Here is a 13818-nt window from a genome sequence, read left to right as displayed (position 1 = left end):
TCCGCTCGTGTTTTTTTAAGCCATGAAACAGCCCAGAGCAGGCACTGCCGGCATGACGGTCGGCTTGCTCTGCAGTATATAAGGGACTTTCATTCAGGGTCTTGCACAAGAGAAGCACTAAGCATTCTTCACAGTTTTTCCCATCAAGACTACAGCCAAACAATTGTTCATACAGTCACTCTGTTCATCTCCATTCCACCCAATGGACAGCCATCGCGAGCTACATCTCTACTATCGTGACGGCCACTCCCGCCTCGATATCACAGACTCGGACAAGCACACTGTCCTCTACACAGTCCACCGGGCCTCCTCCAAGCCACACCTGACCATCTTTCGAGCACCGTCTGCTTCCACTGGCGGTTTCATCATTGGCCAAGTGTCCTTTCACCACTTCTCTTCCGGCATCGACCTTGACAGACCAGGACCACCCCTTGCGATGCGGAAGACGAGCAAGATGTCGAGCAACTACGAGGTTCATGGCAATAGTATCAACTGGCGATGGGAGCGTGCCAGGGCATTGACAAGCAACATCCGACTTGTGGATAACTTTGGTGGCGGGGTACTTGCGAGATTTGAAAATGCAAGCTTTTCTGTAAAGAAGCAGGGGACGTTGAGTATTCTGGGAAGGCCGACGTGGGACATGTTGGATGCGATTATTATCACGGGGTTGGCCAAGATCGAGTACCAGAGGCGAAGCAGTTCTGCGCAGTCTGGTGCTATCAATGCCTCAAATCTTGCTGTCACAAATCAGTAGAGATTCTGTCAGTGGTATTAAGTCATTGAGCAGAGAGGAGGATTATCTATAAGCATGTAGCCATTTTCCTATCATACGTCATTCAACGTCCTGTTCAGAAACCGTCGCCCATCCTAAATGTATCGCTCATAAGAAGAATAACCCCTTCGCCTCTGTCCAGATCATCTGATCAACCCACGACCCGTATTCTATGTGTCCCATAGCGGCTGCCCTCTTACTCCGAGAATACGTCGCCTCCAACATAGCCACCGCGTCTAGTGAGCTCAGGTCCCCGAGATGATCGCACAACTTGCTTAGAGAACTGCACAGGAATGGCCGTTCCTCGGGCAGCTCGGGATAGGAGTCGAGCTCCATGCCCGCCACAAACATCGGCCACATGAGGAACTTGCCGCACCAGGAGGCTGGATCCTTGGGCTCAATGTCCCACAGTCGGTGGATCGCACCGAGGAGCATCTTGAGCATGTGATTCCGCAGAGTTGCGGCGTTGATGATGACAGAACTGGATTCGTGTTTCGTGCCGAGTGCGACCATTATACGGGGAATCCTGAGCTGCATCTCGGGGAATGGGAACAGAGTCTGCAGGCAGTAGAGAAGCACGGCTGCTTGGAATGCCTTGGCGAGATCCTCCCATCTTCCTCTGAGGTCTCCCGCAAAGCTGGACGACATGGCTGACGAAGACGTAATTAATGACAACGTCGGGGTAGCATCGGCAATGCCCGCAGGGGGACCATCCCCGCCGATTATCGTTGTCTCGCTGTCTGATGAAAATTGCGATTGGGACGAGACCGTCGGCCGCTGGGTGTTGTCCCGGTATTGCTTATCTGCCCAGGCCTTAGGGAGAGAAGGAAGCAATGTTACAGATCAATTCCTCCGCAAGGCCGTGGATGTGGCTAGAATCAGCAAACGAAACAGAGCTAAGGAACCGCGCGTAGTTGATCCGGATAAGACACTCGACTAGATCGTTAGGGCAGGGGAAGCCAGACTCCAAGCCATCTCGGTACAAGATTGGCAATTGAGGAATGTACTCCAGCTGCTTGACAGTCTTGGCTTCCAACAAGGTCGTTGGAGTCATGGTGGTGCTCATTACATCGACCCTGCGAATTATCAGCAAAAAATTAAGAAAAACCCTTTGAATTTCGCTGGAGATTTTGCGCATACAGCATAAACTCGGACAGAATGAAGTCTAAATTTCCCCTCTTCGACTCTGCAAGCGCGGTAAATCCGCCTCGGTGAGCGACGATCGTACGTGCGGCCTCCAAGTGAGCAGGCCAAGCCCCAAACGCCGACTGTTGGATCTGCAAAGCTATCAGCACAAATATCCTTCAGCAGAGAATGACTGAAGTACCTCGCATCTCATCAGAGTGACAATGAGAGTCAGTACCATATCATTATCCTTTGCTTGCGGGCTCATCAGTTCCGCATTGAGAGACTTGAGCGTGCTCCGCTGGTGCTTGTAGATACTGGGCATGGACGGATGATCCACAGCGCCTAGGTGATGGCGTTTGAGATTCTTGTCGTCATTAATTTTGGCTCTGTAAGTCAGTAAGCCCGAACCCGCCTTGGACCGGATGACCTGCGTGGTCAAGGCTGCGCTGATAATCATGTCCATGATCATCTCAGGGAAATAGGCCCAGTATTCGACGGGTAGACGGTGTGGGTTGTGAGGGTTGTCGATGAGGACTAAATCTGGGCAGATATAGTCGTTGTCTACAATGGTTGGCCACCGTCTGCGGGTAGAAGATTGTTGAATAGACTCACAGTAGTTAATGCAATGGATGGCTAGGCGATCTGCCTCGTACCCCGGGGGGTTCAGATTCGGGCTTCTGGGTAGCCATATCTTCCCGCCAGACGCGTTCCCCTTTCGTATGTGTTTTTTCTGCTGAATTCGCATATCTGCGGGCTTTGCCTTCGCTTCTTGGGTCATCAGCACCAGCCGGGGACGACCTCGCCTCTTGGCCGTGGCCACCGTAAAGGGTAGGTCTTTGGTCGAGCTGCTGCTGCTACTGCTGCCATCGCCACGATCATTTGGCGTAGCATAACATGCTGGACCTTTGCCTCCCGATGCTGCCGGCGTGTGTGTCTGCGGTAGAACCCAGAGAATAGGCTGCGCTCCATAGCCCAGGCACTCGACTCCGCGGGTGGCGCATTTGTTACAAGTGGGTTTCGTGGCATCGCAACGGAGCCGTTGACGACGGCAGGTGTGACAGGGAGATTCCTTTGAGCCTTTCATCTAGCGCCTCGTAAGATTATTTGGAGTTCGTGATCTCATCACCAAGGGAATACGAGTTTCTAGGACATCTCAGCCCAAAACTGCCTGACATTTTAGGTGTCTATTTGTGCGCCTCGCCGCTTTTACCTTTTTGCTTACTCCAGTAGAGTTTAATTGAGTTCGCCTCTCGTCGACCGTGCTATGGCCGCGCTAGTCCATTTCCGTAATCTTAGAATTGACTTGGTAATTATTTATTCTTTGCTCTTCTAGGTAAACGTACTACTTTCACCTAAACTAGCTTCCAAATATTTCCCTTTGACTCTTCTTTGAAAGGTCTGAAAGGACCTCTACATTTTCGCATTACTACCACGTCAAGCAGCTCGATCTTCTCTCGCGCTAGCGCTAAATGCGCTCAGCTTTCACTTCGCATCCACTGATGCCTTAAATAAGCCCCTGGGTTGGATGGATCACTGTCGGACCTATCATTGTGAGATAATCATCGCAATGGCTATAGCATTGGGAGAATCGAATGCATCAAATCACACTCTTAATATCAGTGCCAGCTTCTCGAACGCCTCCACCTCCACCTCCGGCAGAAGTCTGGCTTCCGTTTGAAGATCTAGCGTCAGGAAGCTCGCGATCCTCAAATTGTGTCCTGAATTCCGTTGTCACAATGATGTTCGTATCGTTCATAATATGTCCTTTGCTGTCGGTTGAAGTCCGCCTATCTGGAAGTTCCACCCAGTCTAGATCATCCTCTCCTCGCCCAAGCGCTTTGCGATCTCGCTGATGGGTTGAGTGGCTAATAATGTGTGACTGGTTTGTACCATAAACAACATAGGTACCATGCCTCTGGTCATTGTAGCGGCTTGAAGTCTTTTTGCTGGTGAAGCCGAGGTGTTGAAGGACCCGTTCCATTAGAGGTCTGATAGGCGGAACGCAGCCGACGACGGTTACAATCCAGGCTTCAGTTGAAGCCCAAATGAGAAGCGGTGACTGGGCGTCTGTAAAAGCAAAGTCGACGTGTCAGTTCTGCCGATAGAGAGAGAAAATCGAGGGGTATTTACGCACAAGTGATATCGTTAGTCTCAGTTAGGGCCTTTAATTCATAGCACTTGAATGCCGAACACACTGCAGCTCTGTTTTCCAGAACCGCTTGGGTCAGTCCCGGATATTTCACGTTCGGGGTCAATAAAAGCAAAAGAAGCACGTACATCCATCCTAGACCCATGAGAATAGATAATGCAACTTTGATTCGCCACTTCATCTGAAGACTCCAAAACAAATGGACCGGGTATGTAGCCAACGCGGCATCGCAGAAAACGTTGAAACCTAAACCAAAATTAAGCTTTGATTTTGTTTGCTATTTGGGGGAAGGAGGGGGAACAAACTGGCTTGAAAAAAGGAATAGTTCTGATTCATCTTGCGTCCCGGATCGCATGTCCCTGGGAGAGCATCATTCCATAATTTCTCCATAGGAGAACACTGGCCAAGAATCGTTCCCATCACAGTGATATTGATGGCAAATATCAATACACCGAGTATAATCAGTAGCCATGGTTTGGAAGCGTGTCGGCCGCGGACCTGCATCAAGAATGCCAGGATCGCCAGCTTGCCGAGCATACTTGCGCCAATAGCCAGAAGTTGAAACGCCCATCCCCATTTCAATGCGACAACTAGACTCTCATCTGACAAGTCTGCAGCGTGGTTTCCCATACCTGCCCTGACAGACAGTTGAAGGAAGACCTGGGCGGTAGTCTGAGTAACCTGCATCCGGGAAAGTTTGTGGTTAGTACCAATACGCGGGCCACCTGATTGCTTTCTTGAGATCGTAGATAGTCTTCTTCGAGGCACTCACCACCGTCAGCGCTGCGATCCCAAAATCCCATCGAAACTGTCCGGTAAACTTCCAACTGCTCAGAAAGCGCATTGTCAGGAATATCAGGCCGATGCATGTCTCTGTCCATGTGACCATCAAGACGGCTGCTGACATCCCCGCTGCCATGTTGACTGGAGGATTGAAAGCCTTTACAAAGTCTTCTTGCCGGTCTTCAAATCAACAGTCAATGCATGAATATAGAGTATAGAGCATCGCAAAAGGGAGGAAAGGAGGAAAATATCATGTAAATCAGACTCAATGCATCTCAGTCTCCCATTTTTTTCTTTTCAAGTTCTTGGATCGATGAACTACTGTCCAGGATAGCGTGCCGTCTATTAGGCTAGACTGATCCGACCCAGGCTGCGCACTAAATTTTCGTCCAGGATAATATTGTTACCACGCACCAGGAACCACCGAAGAGCCACGCTTGCAAGGGAGTTTCATTGAATTCCACGAATCGCTACGTAGCTTGGCAAAGCCGATAATTCTCAAACAATTACGGTGTCTTTTCGAATACAGGCCAAATTCCCACCGGATTAAAGTAGAGATTCTAACCAGAGTTGTGAAATTGCCCTTTTTAATCCCTACCCACAGCAGGCATAGAGAGATTGATAGAAGATTGAGACAAGAGGGCGATTGTCCTTTCCCCGCGATTTAAAACAGTTGGCCATGGACGCAATAGCCGGTCCGACACAAGTATACAAGTACACATGTAGACGAGGCTAGCGGGCACTCCTTCGAGGATCCATTGACCAAAGATTAATGCATGTCCTATCTTACCCCCTCCATTGGATAAAAATTCCGACACCTTCAACCCCTTAATATAATGTTTCCGGTGACTAACAAAATACGATATTCCTGCGCAGCTAACGAAGCGCAGCAGCAATGCTTGGCTGCGCAGGTGGACCAGGAAGTTATGACGCGGCTACCAGGGTGCAAGGAACTACGGGGAACTAAACATGCACTAAGAGGGGCCAAAAGGCAAATCTGTTAATTCTCAAAGGCCAGGATTGGCCAACGCCCACAGAAGCTTAAATAATCAGCACCTTAATTGGCCCGTAGTCATACAATGTATGGCCCCAATTAGACCCCTGTTAACTAAATTTCCACCATTCACCCTCACAAGGCTGTACTCCGATAGCCCTTTATCCCATGTCGGCCTTCAGCCACCGCCATGGATACACGCGGCCCTCTTGCCGTCTCTCACATTTGCAGTGTTTAGTGTGCGCCTAGCCGGCTACTGCAGTCCGGTGGCTTCAAAGAATTTCGCGTTGTGAATCCACATCCGAATCTGCTTGCCACGGTAGTAGAAGGGGATGTAGACTAAGTATATTGCCACGTTGATGGCAGCAACCGTCATGAATACGGATAGAGCGCCGCTTGCCGTGACGAAGTCGTTAATCACCCACGTCCAAATCCAGGCGATTGCGCTCTTGAGTGCGGCGATGGTCACCATGATCTCCACCGAGAGCTGCAGTTCGCGGACAAATTTAGCCCCAAGTAATCTTTCTTCAAAAACAAAAAGACAGGAGGGAGAGGGGAAATCCAAAATAAGAAAACATACCTCCTGATGGCAGTCGAGAGCGTAGTTCATTCCAAGTGTAGTGCCCATTTGGCTGCCCACTGACAGAATACCAGCACCGATAACCGGCATAGCCCAGTGCATCTGGTGCTCGTAAGACAAACCAAACCAGAGAGCACCGAAGAATGTAAAGAAAGCTGCGACCAAGCAGGTTGGCAGGCGCATTTCAGGCTCACGGATACCATGGTTGCGCTTCGTAAAGAAATTAGCAATCCAGTCTCCGCAAGGCCCAGAGAAGTATACTCCGAACAACGAGCCAACGAATGGAGACAAGAAAAAGAGTCCCTGGGCATTTGAGTTGAACTCATAGGGTGGAGGTGAGAACAGTTGGGCCACGGTAGCACCGAGAATTACGTTCCAACTCAAGGCCAGACCGTACACAAAGCATGACCACACAACAGTTGGATAAGCGAGAAGAACAAAGGGGCGCAAAAAGACATGGAGCAGGTTGACGTCCGGGTCACCCTTGCTCCAGAACTGGAGTTCCTGTAGCCACGTTCTCTGAGAAACCGTCTGCGACACGTTGTTCACTGAGCCATCCTCCTTCTCCTTGATAACAGTTGCACTGGGAGTTTGGTTGGAACTGGGCCGCGCAATCCTACTCGATAAGATCTGCGGGCGGCTCCCGGTAAACTTGGTCTCGGGCATGAACATGAATATCGAGATGAAGTTCGCGGCAAGGAACATCGCCACGATCCAGAAGGCCCAGTCCATGCCTAACGCCTGGACGATGAATCCAGAGAACATAGGGCCGAGCTCGTTACCACCAAGAACTGCTAACCCATACATCGAGACCAGCTCTCCGCGATTATGGAGGAAGAATATATCCGTAATAGTGGACGGCACGATGGACTCGATCGGAGCTTCCCACGCACCTAGGAAAGCACGACCCACGATAAACACCGTGTAGTTCTGATTAGAAGCCACGGCCAGCCAGATACAAGCGATGATCATCAGAAAACATGACGCTAGATATACCGGGCGTCGACCGTACTTCACTGCGAAGGGCATCCAGACGATATTCCATACGCCCTGGTTGATCAGAGTAGCACCGTTTGCGTAGGTCAATACCTGCAAAGTCTTGCCAAACGTTTGAGCGAGCTGGTTCATGCCTGTATCCTCACGATAAGTGTGATGTCTTCGCATCGTATTCGGGGAGTAGATGTATACCTGCAGCCATGATGGGGCCAGTGATCGCACCCATAAATGCATACCAGCAGCCATTGAAGAAGGTCAGACTCTTCTTAGTCGATGTCCAATTCAAAGGGTCATTTGGGTCATTGGTCGACGGCTGGGGAACGAGCAGGACGCGCGAGTCACCCTTGGTCCGATGCTTCAGTTGAGATACGTCAACATGGGTGCCCGTGTTGGAACCTTCATCGAAAAGAATCTCTGTTCCAGGTACGGCAGGGAAGTACGCCGCAACATCTTCATCCGACTCATGCGACATGGGGAACAGTGGTTGGGAAAGAGTGTGCTGAGATATGTCAAGGATCTATGAAAACAAAGGTGAACGACTGGAAAAGAAAAGAAATGGTGAAAAAGGAGCGGGACGATTTACCGGCATCGATGCACGGCTATACGACTTATAATTGAAATTTTAGCCGAATCCCATTATCTGGACAATCTCAGGAAGGACAATGCCTTGCGTAGCTTCCAAAACGAGTCCGGGGTACATGGGTCGTCGCATCAAGGGCGCATGTGCGTGGCGCAAACCAATCTGGCGGAATGGCCCCCAGCGCTATACACATTAGAATGCATTAGCGCAGAGCCAAGAAGACCGGCTTGCAGCCCTGGAAGGCGAGACTGTGAGAGGCTTCCGGGAATAAATTGCAGGATTAAATTAAAGGAGCGAGGGAGGGATATGAGGAGGCATTATGTCCCAAGATTCAGTCCCAAGATTCACTTTGGGACACGACGAACCACTGCCGGCACACACTTTCAATGGCACCTTCAGAGGAATTTGTTTCTCATGCAGCGGCTTCCCTGCCCGGGTTAGTCCCTGTCATGATCGTTGGCGGTGGACCGAGCGGCCTCTTGCAAGCACTGCTATTGTCTCGTCTGGGAGGTAAACTTGACCGGTCCCATGTGTCAGAGGGAAAGATCAATAAGATAGAAGAATCGGAATTGTCTCATGCTAAACCACCCTTTGAAAATAGTTCGGTCCTTGATCATAGAGCGTTATCCCAAACGTCTGGCAGCACCCAAAGCTCACGCAATTAATCCGCGCTCGCTAGAGATTCTACGCCAATTCGGGCTGGGGGAGGCACGCGTTCGCGAGCTGGGAACGTCACGTAAAGATGCTTATTGGGTCAACTTCGTCACCAACCTCAGCGGCGATGCTATCGGGAGGTTGCCGTACGAACGCATGGATCTCGCTGTACTGGATGACACTCCGGAGGTAAACCAGAGTCTATGTCATAGTGAGGCAAAGATATTTCAGGCTGAAAACAGTTGAAAGATGATCCACAATATTCCCCAACCAGTGCTAGAACAAGAGCTAGCGGACCATGTTGCGCAAGACCCAAATATTGCGTTGTGGAAAGGCCTCAGTATCCACGGTATAGAGCAGGTATATACGAATGTCTCCAGATACTCTACATTAATATTCGAACTGGCTGATTAACTCTGCAATCTCTTAGACAGACGATCATGTTCTAGCTACCGTTCTGGAATGCTCGACAGGGCGACTACACTCGGTTCGCTGTCGACATCTTGTGGCATGCGATGGCCGTAAGAGCAGGGTCCGTGAACTCATAGGGATTCTTTCCGAAGGAGAGGAATCCGACGAGACCATGATGACTATACACTTCAATGCTAATCTACGATCCGTCGTGGGTGATCGCGCGGGCATGCTATTCTGGATCATGGACCCAAATGCGGCAGGATTCATTATTGGCTACGACCTCGACCGCACACAGGTTCACATCAGTCAGGTAGATACCACTAAGCAGCCTATCGAGTCCTGGACAGACGATCTATGTCGGGCCAAGTTACATGCTGCTATTGGTCAGGATATTCCTTTTGATATCCTTAGTGTTCGACCATGGGTGTTCAGGCGCCAGATCGCGCAGACGTTCCAAAAAGGGAACGTTTTTCTGTGAGTATCTCGCTTACGAGAGGATCGCTGCAATCTTAAATATTGACCTTTTATCTTAAGTGTCGGCGATGCTGCCCATTCATTCCCACCAACGGGAGGCCTGGGGTTGAACTGTGGAATAGCAGATGCCCATAACTTGGCCTATAAACTTGCTTTCGTTCATCACAATGTGGCTAATACATCTATCCTCTCCACATACACGGGTGAACGCAGAAGCGTGGCCGATACCTATTCGAGGCAAAGTGTCAAGAACGGCCAGCAGATATTCGCTCTTTTGCGCAGCCTCAACACAGCAGGGGTAGACGACCCTGACCAGGCACGCCGCAATATGATGATCGCCCTGGCGGACCCCGTGCAGAGAAAGAAAGTTGACGAGGGAATTAAAGGGCAGAGAGAGCACTTTGACAACGTAAGTACATCATTTGGTATAGTAATAGTGAGTAAAATCGATTAACAGCTTTCAGCTTGGGCTGCATATTGGTTACGTATATGGAGCTATTGAGCCACCTCTTGATGCCTCATGCTACTCACCCAAGTTCATCCCCGGGGCTCGCCTGCCACATGATTGGATCTCGTTCCCCAGCCAGCTTTCGAAGGCGAGTCAATCTGCACGCTCGTCACTGCCTTATGCCCCAATCGATGTGTCATATGTGACCGAACTGGACGAGAAACAGGTTGAAGAACATCGATGGAGTACATTAGATCTTTGTGCACCCGATGCCTTCACTTTTATTCTGGGCACCAAGGATATTCAACTCCGTTCTGATATAGCGCAGATCCAAAAGTACTGTGAAGCTAAGAATCTTCATTTGGATATCTGGCACCTCGGTACCGATTTTGAGGTAATAAGGCAGAATTGGTTTTCGATGAAGCTGAACGAGACAGGCGGAATACTCGTTCGGCCCGATCAACATATCATGATGGTGATCATCGACACTACGACAGGGAAGGAAGTGATTTCAAAAATTGACAGTCACCTTGGATGATACTAGAGAGATTCTGTTAACCATTGCCCCTTCTCATCCCATATATACACCGTTGTTCTTTGCTTTCGGTCGCAGTCATGATTTATGTACTCCGTACTTATTGCTTCATCGATTTCTATAATCATTTTGGAATTTGTATTAAATTTTCCCATTCCTCTCTGACGTCCTGTGCCTCACGGCACGGGCTATGCCTTCCCGAGTACTTGGTTGCTGTCTGCTTCCACAAAGAAGTTAACTAATCCTTGAAACTAGATACAATATAAGTATTAACTATACAACCTTGGACAGGTCAAGGTGTGGCGAAGGATTAAAATTCAATGAGTCTTAATTTCAAACGCCCCCCCTTCTCTCCTGAAATCATCCTATTTCCAATTATTGCGACCCAGAGCAGTGAACCTCATTTCCAATGCACCAAGATCAAAGGTCGAAAGCACGTTGTTCAGGAATGTACCACCAAGCGTATAGGGAGAGTCATTCCCACCATCTTGGAATCCAACGGCGCACAATCCAGTACTTGAATCAAATTGAGGCTGCATGATCAGGTCCGCCGGGCTGATAGTGAAGTTAACACTGCCGATAGTGAAGGCCATTTTAGGCGCCGTAGCGTTGCACGGAACTTCATAAATCCCGGAAGTATTGACATAGGTGGCAGCAGGATTGAAGGAGTTGGCAATAATAGTAGACAGGGCTTCTTGGAGTTAGCTAGGCCCCCATGAGTAGTTCGATAACTGGAGGCGAGAATCTGCACACTTACCAGTAGGGAGATAAGTGACAGTAGTCCCAGTATCCACAATGGCTAGGAACGACTGGAAATGAGTGGTATTTGTTTTGCCTTTATTCTTTTTTGCTGCCGTCACGGTAGTGCCCTCGATCTTGATGTTGTAGAAGTCGTCTCTTTCGATGGTAGGCACTGTGCTTGTTACCTGATTCTGGAATTCAAAATATCGCGCTAGTTAGTCACATAATCCCTTATAGATAGAATAGAAGCACTCACACTAAGGATAGCTGTTGATGCAGTTTTCCCAGTAGTGTTAACGGGGGGAATTCCACCAAAGGAAAGGTAGCCGTTGTCGCCGTTCCGCTGTGGTGCGAAGCTGAAGGTTGGCAGGCTCAACTTCTGATTGACCATCTTGTAGAAAACGGGCTCATAGGTCTGGTACTCCCCCTTGACGTTCTTAGACGGATCATTGCCTGGCCACTCGCCAGTCAGGGACGAAAATGCCAAGCCAAACAAGCCGCTGACAGAGGTTGGGAAGTATGCTTCAGTGACACTTGCTACCTGGGCGTTGTGGACTGTGATACCAGCAATAGTAATATCTTCCCAGCCAAATGTGCCAGCCACAATTCCCGTACCATAAGAAGTATTGAAGTTCACATTTCCGATCTGTCCACCTGTGTAATTCCCGGAGAAGGTGGGTGTAGTAGAGCAGTCACTTTTCTATGTCATATTAGAAAAACGAAACTCGGCACCAGGAAATGACTAGAGGGAGTATCTTACAGGCACCTGAACTCCGTTAGAATTAAGGCACTTATAGTCTTTCTGGAGCAACCATGTATCACTCGACCCGGTATCCAACATCATGTCGAATGTTTCCTTACCCCAGGTAACTTCAGTGACATAACGAACTTGTCCATAGTCGCTGATGTTTGTCTGCCCTCCAGACTGGCGACGATAACGGCCTTTTTGACCACGGAAAGAATGTGGGTGATGCAGCGCCCTCACGGGCACGAAATTATCGGTCACAACATCGGGGCTAGGGGTTCGTCTTCCAATAGACCCAGGAACATTTGCAGCGAATCCATGAATTCCGGCAGATGAAGCTACAGCTGCGCTCACTAGCAAAGACGTGATCCACGACTGAACCATGGCACAATATCAAAGTGATGAAGGCTTGATCAGGAAAAAGCTTATCAAGTCTAAGAATGCGTTAACCGAGCGGTGGGCAAGGCTTGTACTTATACTGATGGATAGGTCCTCGTTTATGATTTGAGAAAAGGAGTGATCTAGTCGACAGGTGATGAGGGATTAGTGACAATTTACCGAATCAACGCTAATTGCCGAACAGCTCATTGAAGGTTCTCGGCTGGGATCTACAGTAGTCATAACCATATCAGAATCAAGCCTCATAAGCCGGCCCCACTTAGAGAGAAATGGCGGGAGAATATCGACGAACCCTGAGATGAGCTAAACCCTTTCCAGAGATAGGGAGATCGGGTCCGAGACAGGCCGATGGTGCCTGACAAGCCATGAACTGGTTCGTGCTAATCATTACCAATTCGGTTTACATGGCCTCAGCCGGGAAAGCTCGTGGCGCTGCACTACGTTTATGGAAGGGGAAAGAGCGAACTTTTCCGCGATGGCGGCACCTAGCAGGACGCCAGCTGAAGCTCTGAGTTCGTTCGTCCAAGCAGACAGAGCTAGGGCAAGGCCGGTTTAAGAGCGAGGCACGAGGGTTGAGAGGACATTGGACTGATTGCCCGAAGGCAAAAGTGCACAAGAAAGAACTGCCACAGGTCTATACCAGCGCACGATCGGCGACGATGAGAGCTATCTCGACGAACAGACCAATAAGCAGTGGAAGGTGCGAGGAAGGACAGTTTGCTGGGCGAGCTGAGTGTAAATTTAGAGCGAATTTTGCTCTTCGCGGATTTCTCACTCAATGATAATTAGTACAATTTCAGCTCGTATTCGGCGCAGGGATTCGCAGATTTATTTTCTGTTCTAGCTGGTCTATCCTGGGACGATACGTATTCGGGCTAGATCGATAATCCACTCCGAAGATTGGAGTCCTAAGAAATGGTAGTCTCAAGTGCAGTAAGTGCCAGGAGATGAACTTGATTGATCCACTCGATTGGCCGGATGCACCCCTGATTAAGAAAGCCATTATTTCTACTAGCTGGATCTTCAGCTGCGCCGTTCTGGAGCTCTGGAGTAGGTTATGCAGAGAAATATCCCTAAGACAGGGTCTTCTAGCCTCGGGTGGATTCAATAGGGTTTATGCATCTCCGTATGTACATAGATAATACGATCTACACGTTCGTGGCCATGTGGACAAAGACCCCAGAAGGGTTCATTATGTACTTTCACTCTCCGGCCAGTGGCCACAGATTACCCGATAAAATTCAATAGTACATTTGTTACCCACTCGTATCTCAGCTACCAGATCAACCTTACCTCTGTATAGCTGTAGTAAAATCTTTGTTAAATACTGTTAGGTAAATTTCAAAGATTCAATCATGCAGCACTCATGCACTGCGGGGAGACATATCAGGCAATCTGTGGCCAGAGAGGGTAGGTTGGCCGCGCC

General features: G+C 49.3%; 6 protein-coding genes across 6 annotated transcripts; 2 read left to right on the top strand and 4 right to left on the bottom strand.

The window, feature by feature from the left end:
• Positions 1-202: 202 nt before the first annotated feature.
• N7458_004547 (uncharacterized protein) lies at positions 203-754 on the top strand (the record flags this gene model as incomplete). The annotated part of the gene is made up of 1 exon (XM_056907929.1): positions 203-754. The coding sequence occupies one exon, from the start codon at positions 203-205 to the stop codon at positions 752-754; it is 552 nt and encodes a 183-aa protein (XP_056766547.1).
• A 126-nt stretch (positions 755-880) lies between these two features.
• On the bottom strand, positions 881-2984 carry N7458_004546 (Zn(II)2Cys6 transcription factor; the record flags this gene model as incomplete). Its single annotated transcript, XM_056907928.1, has 5 exons — positions 881-1575; positions 1613-1848; positions 1913-2049; positions 2100-2434; positions 2513-2984. The coding sequence occupies 5 exons, from the start codon at positions 2982-2984 to the stop codon at positions 881-883; spliced, it is 1875 nt and encodes a 624-aa protein (XP_056766546.1).
• Positions 2985-3497: 513 nt separating this feature from the next.
• N7458_004545 (uncharacterized protein) lies at positions 3498-4968 on the bottom strand (the record flags this gene model as incomplete). The annotated part of the gene is made up of 4 exons (XM_056907927.1): positions 3498-3967; positions 4035-4295; positions 4355-4730; positions 4822-4968. 4 exons carry the CDS (start codon positions 4966-4968, stop codon positions 3498-3500), a joined length of 1254 nt encoding a protein of 417 aa, XP_056766545.1.
• A 1111-nt stretch (positions 4969-6079) lies between these two features.
• Positions 6080-7874, bottom strand: N7458_004544 (uncharacterized protein; the record flags this gene model as incomplete). Its single annotated transcript, XM_056907926.1, has 2 exons — positions 6080-7536; positions 7595-7874. The coding sequence occupies 2 exons, from the start codon at positions 7872-7874 to the stop codon at positions 6080-6082; spliced, it is 1737 nt and encodes a 578-aa protein (XP_056766544.1).
• Positions 7875-8368: 494 nt separating this feature from the next.
• On the top strand, positions 8369-10510 carry N7458_004543 (uncharacterized protein; the record flags this gene model as incomplete). The annotated part of the gene is made up of 6 exons (XM_056907925.1): positions 8369-8492; positions 8584-8825; positions 8886-8996; positions 9067-9524; positions 9585-9933; positions 9989-10510. 6 exons carry the CDS (start codon positions 8369-8371, stop codon positions 10508-10510), a joined length of 1806 nt encoding a protein of 601 aa, XP_056766543.1.
• Positions 10511-10872: 362 nt separating this feature from the next.
• N7458_004542 (pepsin-like aspartic protease) lies at positions 10873-12377 on the bottom strand (the record flags this gene model as incomplete). The annotated part of the gene is made up of 4 exons (XM_056907924.1): positions 10873-11198; positions 11265-11439; positions 11505-11948; positions 12009-12377. The coding sequence occupies 4 exons, from the start codon at positions 12375-12377 to the stop codon at positions 10873-10875; spliced, it is 1314 nt and encodes a 437-aa protein (XP_056766542.1).
• Between the last annotated feature and the right edge of the window lie 1441 nt (positions 12378-13818).

The sequence above is a fragment of the Penicillium daleae genome (assembly GCF_028827525.1).
Source record: "Penicillium daleae strain IBT 16125 chromosome Unknown utg000005l_segment0_segment0, whole genome shotgun sequence".
NCBI classification, from domain to species: Eukaryota; Fungi; Ascomycota; class Eurotiomycetes; order Eurotiales; family Aspergillaceae; genus Penicillium; species Penicillium daleae.
The sequence above is the reverse complement of the archived record's forward strand: the minus strand, read 5'-3'. Positions and strand labels throughout refer to the sequence as shown.